Source organism: Mirounga angustirostris, unplaced genomic scaffold (assembly GCF_029215605.1).
Source record: "Mirounga angustirostris isolate CCGP_5_RB_7025 unplaced genomic scaffold, mMirAng1.0.hap1 SCAF_8, whole genome shotgun sequence".
Lineage (NCBI taxonomy): Eukaryota > Metazoa > Chordata > Mammalia > Carnivora > Phocidae > Mirounga > Mirounga angustirostris.
In genome coordinates this window covers 130,624,989-130,639,134 of record NW_026991716.1, presented here as the reverse complement: position 1 = coordinate 130,639,134, position 14,146 = coordinate 130,624,989, and the positions used below count along the sequence as shown (strand labels likewise).

Genomic DNA, 14,146 nt, shown 5'->3' with positions numbered 1-14,146 from the left:
TGTTTCCTTCACTGTGCCGAAGCTTTTTATCTTGATGAAGTCCCAATGGTTCTTTTTTGCTTTTGTTGCCCTTGCCTCCAGTGATATGTCTAGTAAGAAGTTACTACAGCCTAAGTCAAAGAGGTTGCTGCCTGTGTTCTCCTCTAGGATTTTGATGGTTTCGTCTCACATTTAGGTCTTCCACCCATTTTGAGTTTATTTATGTGTATGGTGTAAGAAAGTGGTCCAGTTCCATTCTTCTGCATATTGCTGTCCAGATAACATGTTCCTTAAACTTGAAGGTGTACCTCCTCCCTTAATAGTAAATATGTCCAAAGTTTACTTATGATTTAAATTTCTCCTTTGATTCTTATTTGATGTAGGAGACTTTGTCAATTTTAGGAATTTTCTGGTAAATCCTGATAAAACAAATAATTTTTAAAACAAATAATTTTTCCATGGCTTGCCTTTATTTATAAATCTGGATTTTTGTTTCCTGAGAGTATGTAAAGCATCCTATTTTCCATTCATCCTCAGGGCTCCCTACCAGACTCATGCTACCACCCTGCTGTCTTTTCTTCTTTTTTTCTCCTTTTGTAACTCTTTTGCTTTAGTTTTAGACCACCTTACCTCTCCAGAGACATCAGACTGGAACCCTGAGTCACATATACTTACTCCTTTTCGTTAAAGGTTGTTTTAACACCAAATACTCCTGAGTAGCTGAGTGAGAATGGTTATGATAATAGAAACCACTTAAAATAATTTCATCTTGTCCTCACAGCTCTTGAGGAGCCCTATTATTCCCATTTTGCAGCTGGGGAAACTCAGGGTGAGAGAGATTAAGGGAATTGCCCACAGTCGTGGGATTGTTCTCTGACAGAACAGAAACACACGGAGTGTCTGTAAGAACCCAAACTTTGATAAAATCTTTGTGATAACAGTGCTTATGGTTGATGATAACTGGAAGCTCCAGCTTGGTTCCTGTCAATGCCTTACCTTCCTTTCGACATAACTTTGGAGATAATCAAGAGTTCAACATGTGGCCCAAGTAGAATAGTGCCCTCTTTGGATTTGAGGAATTTGGATTTCCGGGGGCCTTTAGATGAACACCATCCAGTAGAAATACAATGCATGCCTCATATGTAATAATACATATTCTAGTAGCCACATTTTTAAAAGTTAAAAAAAAGGGGCGCCTGGGTGGCTCAGTTGGTTGAGCGACTGCCTTCGGCTCAGGTCATGATCCTGGAGTCCCTGGATCGAGTCCCGCATCGGGCTCCCTGCTCAGCAGGGAGTCTGCTTCTCCCTCTGACCCTCCTCCCTCTCATGCTCTCTGTCTCTCATTCTCTCTGTCTCAAATAAATAAATAAAATCTTTAAAAAAAAAAAAAAGGTTAAAAAAAAGGGTTTGATTTTAAACACCAATAATAATATATGTCGCCTGAAATGAATTTTAATAATGTGTTTTATTTAACCCAACATATCCACAATGCTATCATTTCAACATTCAATCAGTCAGTAATTAATTAGATTTTCCACTGTTCTTTTCACACTGAGTCTTTGAAACTCGCTGCGTGGTTTCCATTGCCAACATCACTCGGCGTGGACTGCGGACATTTCAAGGGCTCCGTAGCCCACATGGCCTCCGAGTGCCACACCGCAAAGCCCACCTTCCTGAAGGGAGAGGGGCATGATCCCAAGACCTCCCATCTGCCCGCAAGTGATACTCTGAAGGAATACGCCTCTTGCTGTGGCTTTAGATACTAATCCCACCCACCTCCTAGACCCTGCACGGGTGGGTTGCCACAGCCAGCTGCCTGGTCCCCCTGCCTCTCTTCTCACCCGCTGCCAGTCTCTTTCCCTGTCACAGACTGCAGCAGTGTTCAGCGGGCGCTTCTGATCCCTACACTCTCCTGCTTAAAATTCCGTGGAACTTGACCAAACTCCTTGTCCCTGCCTCTCTGGCCTGATCGCCTACTGCTTGCTCACATCCACAGCCTTGCAGACAACTAGCTGTCTATTCCGAGATGCAGCCGTGCTCCCTCACACCTTCTCCCTGAGCCCAGGGCGTTCCCTCTGCCCTGTTGCCACCTCCTGTTTTCTCCTTGGGCTTAGCCCTACGTGGGAACGGGGCCTCCCGCGGACATCCTAGAGGACATTCTGCGTAACTCTCCAAGCACTCACCACTCTACCCGCAATTGGAGGTCTGTCTGTCAGTCTTTTCTAAATCAGGAGTTCCTCCAGGATAGGAACTAGGCCATACTCACCTTTGTATCCCATGCAAAGTGCTGACCCACACATATGCTAATAAGCACCGTGCTTAAGAAAGGTTTGAATGATGCGGACCACCGAATTTTTACCTTTCCTTCCTCCAGTGCAATAACCCAGAGCCATAACTTCTCTTTCTCTCTGTTTTGTTTTGTTTTGTTTTGTTTCTAATTTGCCACCAAAAAGAAAGCTCAGCATGTCAAACATGTCATTCAGAGGCCTCCTCTGTCTTCATCGTACTGCTCCAAGCACTGTAAGGATGGGCGGCATTATTCCATGGGTGCTTTTCGCCGTCCCTGGCTTTAATTTATCTCCGTCTCTTTATTCCACAACTATTAAAAGCATGATCCTTTATTCTTTTCCTATAGCAGAATCTGCCTAATGAGAGCTAAGACGGGTCCCAAAATTTTCCTTATTCTGTACATCAGAATTGAACCAGGTATGAAACAGTCTAGATACGTGAAGTTATATAGTATTACAATTATATTTATTCTGCAAGCCATGTGAGAAATCGTGAATTTGGGGGAGCTCAGGTTTTATCAAGAGTTCAATAATAGCTCTTGTTTTAGCAACTCCATCTAGGAACCATAATGGCAAATAAGTAATAAATCACATTTTAAAAAATTGCCTTCTGGATATATTCTAGAAGTTACCTAAGCATGACTTTATGTATAGCCCTAAAGAATATACTTCCAGCATTAACTTAGTTAGTTCTTTTATTCTTTTAAATCAGAGAAGGAGCTGCTGTGTTCTGGAATGTGAAAGACAAAACTGTAAGTATACATAAAGTATAAAAGTGTAAAAATTTAGTTTTCTGAGAAAAAAAGTGTTAATTATCACTCAATAATCTGAGCCACTAGAAGATAAATTAACAGATAATCCACAACTTACTTGCTCTGTATTATGTGATATTTATCATAGCACTTCTGTCTTCTAAAATGATTGTATTTTGGGGCACCTGTGTGGCTCAGTCGGTTAAGCATCTGCCTTGGTCAGGTCAGGATCCTGGAGTCCCAGGATCCGTGCTCAACAGGGAGTCTGCTTCTCCCTCCCCCTGTGCCCTCCCCACCACTTGTGTGCTTGCATGCGTGTGCACTCTCTCTCTCTCAAATAAATAAAATCTTTAAGAAAAAAAAGAATTCAGGAGAACAGAGAGAGATTGTCACTTTTTATACCTTGATATCATTTAAATTTTTACAGTTTTGTAACTTACATATTTTTTTAAAAGATTGAAAGGCTACAAACCATAATGTTACTAGTTGGTTTTCTTTGGGTTGTAGAATAGGATAATTTTATTTTCTTCTTTATGCTAATCTGTGTTTTCTAAATATAAAAACTATATATTCTCCTGGTGAGTTTAATATCACAAAGAATTTGCCTTTTCCTTAAAAACTAAACAGAAGAGTTTTGCACAGTGACAGGATCGTAGCCGGTGAGGTTTCTCGGAGGCACGAGTATTGCTAATTTATTTATTTATTTATTTATTTTTAAGATTTATTTATTTATTTGAGAGAGAGAGTACATGAGAGGGGGGAGGGTTAGAGGGAGAAGCAGGCTCCTCGCTGAGCAGGGAGCCCGATGCGGGACTTGATCCAGGGACTCCAGGATCATGACCTGAGCTGAAGGCAGTTGCTTAACCAACTGAGCCACCCAGGCGCCCGAGTATTGCTAATTTAAAACTAAGCAGGAGAAATGTCCTCAAATGTAATGAAAAATGTTACAAGCGTTAACCCTGTACCATAGTTCTATACTGAGAGAGTCCATATAATTCTGGGTTTTCTTCCTTCTCTTCTAGATGAAGCATGTGATGCAAGTCTTAGAAAAGCATGAAATCCAGCCCTATGAAATTGCCCTGGTGCACTGGGAAAATGAAGAGCTTAACTACGTAAAAACAGAGTAAGCAGCATTTTATCAAGTTTACAAAAAGGGCATCAAGCAGTGGAGGCGGTAAACAGCTTATGCACCTGGAGACTAATTTTAAGACAAAAGTTATTGGTACAAATCTAAAGCCTAAACAATATAAATATTAGTAGGTAACCATAATTATTTCAACTTGTCAGGCTACCCATAAATTAAAATAAATAGATAGTATAACCCCAAAGTGCTAAGTGTCCTAAGGAGCCTGAATCAGTAAAATGATCTGCCTTCATCAGAATGAACCTAGCAAGTTACTCTAGTAAAGGTTTCTCATAAGTAAGTCCATTTTTCCCCTGTTGATTTTGAGTATGGGTGAGGGTGTGATCTAGGAGAACCCACTGGTAGAAGTGGGGGTGCCTGCAGGAAGTGGGGGCCTTACATAGCATTCCCGGGGAAGGTGTGTGGGTGGGCAGCATCCCAGCTGGTTTTCTTGTCTCAGCAAGCAGGGGAAAATGAAGAGAGATGGCAGTGCGAACAGGATAGAAAGGCCTTTTTCCCTGGGGAGTTACCTGTCTAGTGGAATATGGAAAAAGAATTGTTTGTATTCAAGGAAGTGATGAAAGCAGAGCTTTAGGAGAATTTGGAAGTGACACCAGCTGTAGAAAGACAAGATGGGGTCAGAGCTAAGTAATAACAGGCAACAGAGATAAACTACTTGCCCTGGGCCAGGCACTGTTCTAGGTGCTCTCCAGGCAGCCTTTCATTTAGTCCTGACAAAAAGCCCTACAAATGGCGTGAACCAGCTTTCGAACAAGGTTCAGAGATGTTTCATCCTCCCTAAGGGCACCTGACCAGTGAGTGAGGGCCTGGGCCCAGAGTGGATGCACTTGAAAGGGAGGATGTGAACCTGAGAGACACAACAGAGGAAAAGCTAATAGAATATTATTAATTTTCGGGGCGCCTGGGTGGCTCAGTCTGTTGAGCGGCTGCTTTCGGCTCAGGTCATGATCTCAGGGTCCTGGGATCGAGCCCCACATCGGGCTCTGCTCGGTGGAGAGCCTGCTTCTCCCTCTCCCACTCCCCCTGCTTGTGTTCCTGCTCTTGCTAACTCTCTCTGTCAAATAAATAAATAAAATCTTAAAAAAAGAAAAGAAAAAGAAATGGGTCCTATAACCAAACTATGAGAATTTCTGCTCTATTAAAAAAAAAAGAATTTTATTAATTTTCTTATTAAGCACTTGGCCTTGTGGTTATGCTTCCCATGAACTTCCCTTCTGTGCTCTGTTTCCAGATCAGACTGTTCCAAGGCACCCACAGACATGCACACACGCACGCTCATTACCTTATAGTCTGTGGAGGAGTAAAGTGCCCAACTGGGGTCTCTTTGGACCCCAGAGCCCATGTTTGGTTTCACCAGAAAGCCCATCACAGCGCCACCGCCGTGGCTGTTCCATGAGTCCTGCCGGGGGTCCCAGCTGTTGGCTGCCTCAGGCGACTCTGTGGTGTCGGCCAGGCTCCTTCATTAAAGCATCCTGTCGCCTCTGCTCTGTCTTGTCTTTTCTTTTTCCTTCTGCCTGAGGTTGTCAGCACATTCTGCCTCACTGCGTCCCATTGGGTCCACCGCTTTGCCCATCTCTTGCCTCACATCTTCTGTGACGGTTTACCCTATATGTTTCCTATTTGCCTGTGACATTTATGTTCCCAAGTTCCCGCCCTTTCCCTGTCCCCGAGTCCTCCCAAAGCCTTCACACGTGCCCCTCACTGTTTCACCACTTCCTCACCTCCCTCCCCACTCCCACCGTGTCAGTGTGACTTTGGATATCTAGACACTGTGTAGATAGCTTTATTTTATTTATTTTTTTTTTAAAGATTTTATTTATTTATTTGAGACAGAGAATGAGATAGAGCATGAGAGGGTCAGAGGGAGAAGCAGACTCCCTGCCGAGCAGGGAGCCCGATGTGGGACTTGATCCCAGGACTCCAGGATCATGACCTGAGCCGAAGGCAGTCGCTTAACCAACTGAGCCACCCAGGCGCCCTGTAGATAGCTTTATATTCAGCATTTGATCCGTTAGCAATTTATTGTGGTCATTTTTCCTTTCTACGAAATATCAAAACACGCCTGTTCATTTTTGCTGTGTGGATTTCCTATAAATGAACCATTCTCCTATTGAACATTTAGTTTCTTTCCTGATTTTTTACTGTTAAACATTTGACCATAAAAACGTTTTCCTACACAGATCTTTCTTTGCATCTTTGATTATTTCCTTAGGATAAATTCCTAAAAGTGGAAGTACTCAGATCAAAGGGTATTAAGAACATTTATAAGACTCTTGGTACAAATTGCCAAAATGACCTTTAGAAAGAGTGTAAGGTGACTACTTCTAGAAATATATAAATATATAAAAGAAAAAAAATTTTTGAAGAAAAAATAAAGTACTTTTTAAGATTTAGAAGATAGTTTTTTTTTTCCTTTTCACAGGGGACAGTCGAAACTTCACAGAGGGGAAATCAGATTAAATTCAGAGCTGGATATGGATGATGCCATTCTAGAGAAATTTGCTTTCTCGAATGCTCTTTGCCTTTCAGGTAAGTTAATGCTACTTATCAGAGAAAAGTGTTACATAGTTTTCATTTCATCGGGGAAGTTTAAGCATTCAGTAAAGATTTAGGCATGTTTTCACAGATTACTCAGCAAAGCCTTAACATTTCTTTTCTTTCCAAGAGAAAAAAACATACAGAGAATAGAGTTGTCTGTGCTGAAACTATTCATTCTTTATTAACTGTATGGATAAAGCTTACCCTCTCCAAAAATATTTTTTGTACTATCGTTATTCCCTTTGTTTTCCTCTCCTCTTCTGCGTGGTGGTAGCTCTCGGGTTGTCTCTAATCCAGGCAGAGAAAGCCCAGCGTGACTGGGCGCAGGCCTCTGGGGAGAGGCGCACACCGGTTCCTCCCAGCGATGGGTCAGAGATCCATGCACTGAATAAAACTGCAGACGTTCTCTAAGAATTGTATGGCCCTCCCCTACACTCAGCTGCGGCTGACGTGGCCTTGTCCACACCACTCCAGGAGGCTTCGGGGACTCGTGAGTTTGACACACAGCCCTGAGGAGAGTAGGGAGTAGGAGGGAAGGCGGGGAAGGCCTGGTTCCTGCCCCGTCCACAGAGCCACGCTTCCCTTCAGGGTGTACCTTATCCTCTCTGGGTTTCTGAGATGCAGCATCAGAAAATCAGGAATTCAGGGGTGCCTGGGTGGCTCAGTCGTTAAGCGTCTGCCTTCGGCTCAGGTCATGATGCCAGGGTCCTGGGATCGAGCCCCGCATCGGGCTCCCTGCTCAGCGGGAAGCCTGCTTCTCCCTCTCCCACTCCCCTGCTTGTGTTCCCTCTCTCGCTGTGTCTCTCTCTGTCAAATAAATAAATAAAATTTTTAAAAAAAAAGAAAATCAGGAATTCTACCAAATAGTGCTTCAGTCTGCCAGCAGGGCTTCCTCCCTCTTTTTCACTTTAGTGCTATCCTTGATAATGATAATGAACTATTCTCAAGTTACACTTGCACATTGTTAGCACATTTGCTTCTTAAACTCTTGTTGAAATGGTGGTGAAGGTACCAGGCAATTAATTATGCATTCTGTGTAAACATGAATATGATGATGAAAAAATGTTCCATTGTTACTCATTTTTTTCCCCCAGTGAAACTGGCTATTTGGGAGGCATCACTGGATAAATTTGTTGAGTCTATTCAGTCAATTCCAGAGGTAATTATACCAATTTTATGCTTGTTTTCAAGGATTGATTTCTGTTTGAGAAAAATACTATTTTCCCACCCTATCAATATACTTAGGAGTGCAAAAAAGTAGTAATAAATGCTAGAAAAGCTACACTGAATTTAAGCAAAAACAGAACATTCATTATATCTAAAATTAAAAATTTTAGATACATATATTTTTTTACTTTTGAAAACTTAGAATTCTAATTACTTTCTTCTGGTGGTGTAATATTTTTAACATAACTATCCTTTTTTAAAAAGTGAGCTATTTCCTCTCTAAGGAAGAGGATTATGACCAGTCTTCTTGATTGAAAAGTATTTTGCTGAATTATGAGACAAATAGTGGCTTGAAAAGTACATATTAAGTTATATCAGAATACACCAAAACTCAGGTTTACTGTAATTTTGTTTTTACTGTGAAAGAATGACGGAGTTATACTTGGGAAAAGAGGCCCTGCTTTTTCAGTAAGAGATTAGGAATGTAGATCCTAGAAAATGCTATTGGGAAGGGAAATGGAACAAGGGAATATACAATTTCTACCTAATAAGATGTTGAAATTTCAAAGAGAGATGACTGAGAGAAATCAACCAAGAGATGTATTTACATCTGCTCTAGAATGTGCTTTATATGGTCCTGTCACTTGTTGGAGATATGTTTGTATGGACGTATGTATGTATGTGTGTATTTTTTTTCCCTCCCAAATAGGCTTTAAAAGCTGGGAAGAAAGTGAAACTATCTCATGAAGAAGTTATGCAGAAAATGGGTGAACTCTTTGCCCTGAGGTAGAATTTTCTCTGTAAATAAAATTAATGTATGTGTGTAACAGTCTGAAGAAGACATTCCTGTACGTGTATAGTGAAAAGCAGGCGTGTGCCCTGATGGGAAGTGCACCCACTTTCACCCCACAGATGTTAAGCCGGGGGAGCTCTTACGCATTAGAGGCGCTTGGACTCTACTAGGACTGCCCTGCAAGAAATTCTGCATGTGCCCAGACATCACAATTAATCTACATTAAATCTACGTAAAGAAGCCCAGTAGATGTTCTTTGTGGGTAGAAAGATATATTACAGAATTTGGGTAGTGGGAATTCTCAGTAAAAATATCTCATTGCATCTGGAGAATATAATGCTAAGCAAAATAAGCCAGTCAGAGAAAGACCAGTACCATATGATTTCACTCGTATGTGGAATTTAAGAAACAAAACAAATGAAGAAAGGGAAAAGAGACGAACCAAAAAACAGACTCTTAACTATAGAGAACAGATGCAGATGGTTTGGGGGGGTGGTTGTAGAAATAGGAGAAGGGGATTAAGAGTACACTTATCATGATGAGCACTGAGCAATGTATCGAATTGATGAATCTCTGTATCGTACACCTCGTATAACTAATATAACACTATAAACTACATTGGAATTAAAATAATATATATATTTTATATATATTGGAATTAAATAATATATATATTAAAATAATATGTATATATTATTGCATGATATTGCTAAATAGAAGCAAGTGCTACAGAAACGTTCTCTACCGTGTGTCAACTCTGAGATACGCCGTAAGATGCCGCAGCTGTGACAGATGCTGCGACAGTGCTTTTTTATCCCAGGATTAACCTCTTACACTGAAATAACTCCTTTAGCTTTATTGGGTGTGGATTCCGTCACATTCCCTCTAGGGCGTACAGAAAAGGAAAGCAAGAGGGAAGTTAGGGCAATGACAGCTAAGTCACAGCCGACCTGTAAGACCTCATCCGTTTTAAAGATGCCGTCCGTTCTCAGAGATGGGAAGGAACGGGGTCTTAAGACTGACGAAGGACATCAGTGCATCATTTTAAAGAAGTTTCTGAGAAGGTGTTCAGTTTATTCCATTTTTGCAATTTGCCCAGGATTTATGGGATGAAACATCCTGAATCTTGGCGTGCTTCTCACCACGCAGCATCGCTCAGTGTCTTGTCCCTCCAAGTACATGGCACGAGCTGCTAGGGATCGCCGTAAAGAGTTTGAGAGTTGTTCCACATTCCCCTTAGGGATTGGCCTGGAGAGAAGCGGCCCAGGATTTCTTCACCTATGCGTTCCTCAGCTCATCTGAAGCCTTGAGCTCTCTAAGAAGTGGGGTGGAGACAGTCTCTGTCCTCTTTTGGTAATGCCAGCAGAATTTGATATGGCAGATGATAATCCTATCAAAACTCAGAAGTTAGGACTAAATATACGTAGGTTTGTGAACAGTTTCTGTAGAGTCTTACTGTTCTTATCCTAAGTTTTCTCTTTACCATAAAAGTGCTTGTGTGTTATTAAAAGGAACATGGTAAATCTATGAATAGGTACACGGCAAGTTACAACATTGGGTGAAAATTTAAGTCCAAATTATGTATGGTATGATCCAATTTGTGTAAACAAACAAAAATGAATATTCATCTTTATCTCTCTGTATGCATTCCACACGTGTGTGTGCACATACACATGAATGTATGCATAGAACAGGTCTGGAAGGACACAATAAAGTGTTCATGGGGCCTGAAGGATTTGAGTTGTGTTTTAGGGTAAGAGAGCCAACTACCGTTTCCTGAGTTCTTCTCTAGGCTTTCTTTGTTATAGTGAACAACTATTTATATGTTACTTCTGTGCCTTAAATTTTCTTTTAAAAGAAAGCATAAGCCTCTTACGTAAAAAGGTAGAAATTAAGAATGTGTGTGTGTATGTGCTTGTCCAGTGTTTGCACAAACACTGGAAGAATAGAGAGTAAGCTAACAGTGGTTCCGTGTCGTGGGTGGGAGAAAGGGGAAGATGGCAATAAGAATAGGAGTGAGATTTGTCAGTTTACCTTTTCTGTCTTTTTTATTTTTAAGGCATATGATTACCTATCCATCAAAAAATGTGTGTATCTTGCAAAGTAAATGATAACAGAAAAAAGCTCAGAAATTGAAAGCAAAATGAGAGGGGTTTTTTTTTCTAACTACTTCATAAATAACATTAACGTTAAAGATTGAGTTAATTTGGTTGCAAATTTTGAAATTCTTATGTAAATCTTTTTATTTATATATTTCTCAGAAGTATTATAAAGGTCAGCATTAACAAATATTTTCTTAAAGTACTTTGTAAAAATAAATAAAATAGGGACTGTGATTTTTAATTCAAGATAAAAGAGTTAAAATTTTTGTTTTTTTTTTAAGACACCGTATAAACTTGAGTTCAGACTTCTTGATCACTCCCGATTTCTACTGGGACAGAGAAAACCTGGAACAACTTTATGATAAAACTTGTCAGTTCCTTAGCATTACTCGTAGAGTTAAGGTATGTATTTTGCACTTTTACTGAGAAAGACACATCTCTGCTGATAATTTGGGTGACCATGTGAAAGAGTAAATGTGTTTAACTGGTTTTGGAGAAATATTTTGTTTGACTTTGATTCAGATCTCTGGATTTCCCTTTCCCCAGCTCCTAGATACAGACAGTTTTCACTACATTTCTTTATTGCATCAAAGAATATTCTGATACTTGCTCTGCAGACTAGGTAAAAGTAGTGAGAGTTTAGAGGCCTACGCTTCCTTCAGCAAGCTCTTGTCAAGTCTCAAGCAAGACTTGAACCCAAGAGTTCATGAGTCCCAGGACTGTGATCGTGGCAGCGAGAACAGAAATGAATTCAAGAAAGAATCCTCTAAGACAAATCAAGCAATTGGTTCATGGGAGGCCAGGGACAGGGAAGAGTCAAGGATGACTGATGTTTGCCCATGAGTGACAGGTAGGAAGATGGCAGAACACAGACAGTTGGGGCCAGGGGAGTGGGGGAGCAAAATTTAAGATATGTTGAGAGTAAGTGGCAGGAAGCCATCCAATGAGAACCATCACGGAAGCATTTAGAAGCATGGAAGCAAAATTGAGAAGAGTGACCTAGGTATCAAGAGAATGATGAAAGCGGGTGGAGGTGGTCATGATGGAGATAAACCACGTGGGGAAGGAGAGTAGGAAACAGATTGGATGTTGTATGATGTGTGCACATAGTTCTATGACCTTTCCTTACGTTGAGGTCCACGTAACCACACGGTCGAATGCAGAGCTGTTCTGTCACCACAAAGATCTCCTTGACCTGCCCCTTTCTGGTCACACCCCCTCCGCTCCCCACCATCCCGAACCCCTGGTATGAGTAATCTATTCTCCATCTCCATAATTTTGTCATTTTGAAAATGCTCTATAAATACAGTCATACAGTGTGCGACTTTTAAAACTGACCTTTTTTTGTTGAGCATAATGCCCTTGCCATCCATCTAAGTTGTCACCTGTGTCAAACCCTGCCCTCCTGTGCATTACTTAAATATTTTTTGGAATTCCATTTTGATTTATCTATCTGTATATTTTTAGTATAACTTTTCGCATAGATATTTAGTGGTTGCCCTAGATATTATATTATACATACATGGCTTATCACAGTCTACTGGTTTTAACATTTTACCAGATTAAATCAAGTACAGAAATGTGCTATCCTTTACATCCCTTTACCCTCCACCATTTACAATATAATTGTCTGAACTGTTCTTCTGCAGATACCGAGAACTCCATCGCTGTTAAAATTTTCGCTTTAACCATCAAATATAATTTAGAAAACTCAGGAGAAGGAAATTCTATTGTATTTACCTATATTTTTATTCTTTCTGTCATTCTTTTTTCCTTCATGATGTTCCATGATTTCTTTTATTGATTCCTTCCTGTTTCAAGAACATTTTTTAGTTATTCCTTTAGGATAAGTCTGTAGAAACAGATTCTCCTAGTTGTCCTTTCTCTGAGACTCTCTTGATTTCCCCTTCCTTCCAAAGGATATTTTCACCAGCTCTAGGATTCTGGGCTGACCATTCTCTTCCAGCACCCAAAAAATGCTGTGGCATCTAGTTCCGGGCTGCTGGGTTTCTGATGGGATAATGTGAACCTCACGTCCTTTCTTACACTCCCACACATATGTGAGGCTCTGTTCACCTGTTTTCTAGTCTGTTGCCTCTGTGTTGTTCATATGGGATAATTTCCATCGATCTGTCTTTGAGTTCATGGATTCTTTTCTTCATCACCCTCATTCTGCTGCTGAGCCCATCATTGGGTTTTTTATTTTGCTTATTGTATCTTTCAGTTCTAAAATTTTGCTATGATTCTTCTTATGCTTTCTATCTCTTTGCTGGGACTTTGGTTGTTTTTTTGAGGTTTTTTTTTTTTTTTTTTTGGTCATTTGTTTCAAGCATGTTCATAATGCTTATTGAAGCAGTTTTATAATGACTGCTTTAAAGTTCTTGTCAGATAATTTCAGCATCTGATTTATCTTGATGTTAACATCAACTGATTATCTTTTCTCAGTCCCTCCCACTAAGTTAGTACCTCCAGTTTCCGTCATTGCCTCAAGTGTTATGTTCAAGTGTTTTTGCTTCATATACAAGGACCTTCGTGTTCTCTCCTCTTTTTCAATCTTATTTCCTACCACTTCCCCACATTCATCCTATGCCTCATCAAAAATAAATGACTTACGGGGCGCCTGCGAGGCTCAGTTGGGTGAGCATCCAGCTCTTGATTTTGGCTCAGATCATGATCTCAGGGCTGTGGGATCAAGCCCTGCATCGGGCTCTCTCCCTCCCCCAGCTTGTGCGCATAGGCCCTCTCTCTCAAACAAATAAATAAAATCTTAAAAAAAAAAAAAATGACTTACAATTTCAGTAGCCCACCATGGCTTATGGAATGCTATGGCAGCTCTGGTATCTATGTATTTTTCTCCAGGCCAGACATTTCCCCTTGAATAACAACATTGAAGTTACCTTAGTTGTCACTGACCTATGTGGTACCAGCTACAGTTCTCACTGACCTTGTCACCACCTCTGCCTGTATGAGCAGCTTCCAGCACAGGAGAGCAGAGGTCATTGCCAGCAGTCAGGGAAAGAGGCCTATCCTTAACTATGTCACTTTTAGCTGACATGAAAAGATTGATCAGTGATACTATAAGATTCAAGTTTCAGTGGATTCCAAAATGGTTTTAGAGACTAAATGTCTAACTAGACATGATTTGACAATCCAGGTGTCTGGTCAGACATGAAAAGCATTGGACTTGCATGGTTGTGGATTGGGCTGAAGTTCCAGAGGCTCTAAAAGGGATGCCAAAAGCTTTTCAGAGTTGAGGGATCTCCTTTGATTGTATTAGTTAGCTATTACTGTGAAACGAATTGTTCCAAAACCGACTGGCTTAAAACAGCACTGTGTCAAACACTGCCTTACAGTCTATGCGTCAGGAACCCGGGTCCAGCTTA

General features: G+C 40.7%; 1 protein-coding gene across 2 annotated transcripts in view; it reads left to right on the top strand.

Annotated features, from left to right (window-relative positions):
- The window catches only part of RMND1 (required for meiotic nuclear division 1 homolog), a 43,903-nt gene that overhangs the window by 16,065 nt on the left and 13,692 nt on the right, over nucleotides 1-14,146 (top strand). For both annotated transcript variants that reach the window (XM_045865753.2, XM_045865752.2), the window contains 6 exons: nucleotides 2,980-3,019; nucleotides 4,042-4,142; nucleotides 6,586-6,692; nucleotides 7,796-7,860; nucleotides 8,578-8,654; nucleotides 11,045-11,165. In XM_045865753.2, the coding sequence (XP_045721709.1) occupies nucleotides 2,980-3,019; nucleotides 4,042-4,142; nucleotides 6,586-6,692; nucleotides 7,796-7,860; nucleotides 8,578-8,654; nucleotides 11,045-11,165 (511 nt within the window). The remainder of the gene's footprint in view (nucleotides 1-2,979; nucleotides 3,020-4,041; nucleotides 4,143-6,585; nucleotides 6,693-7,795; nucleotides 7,861-8,577; nucleotides 8,655-11,044; nucleotides 11,166-14,146) is intronic.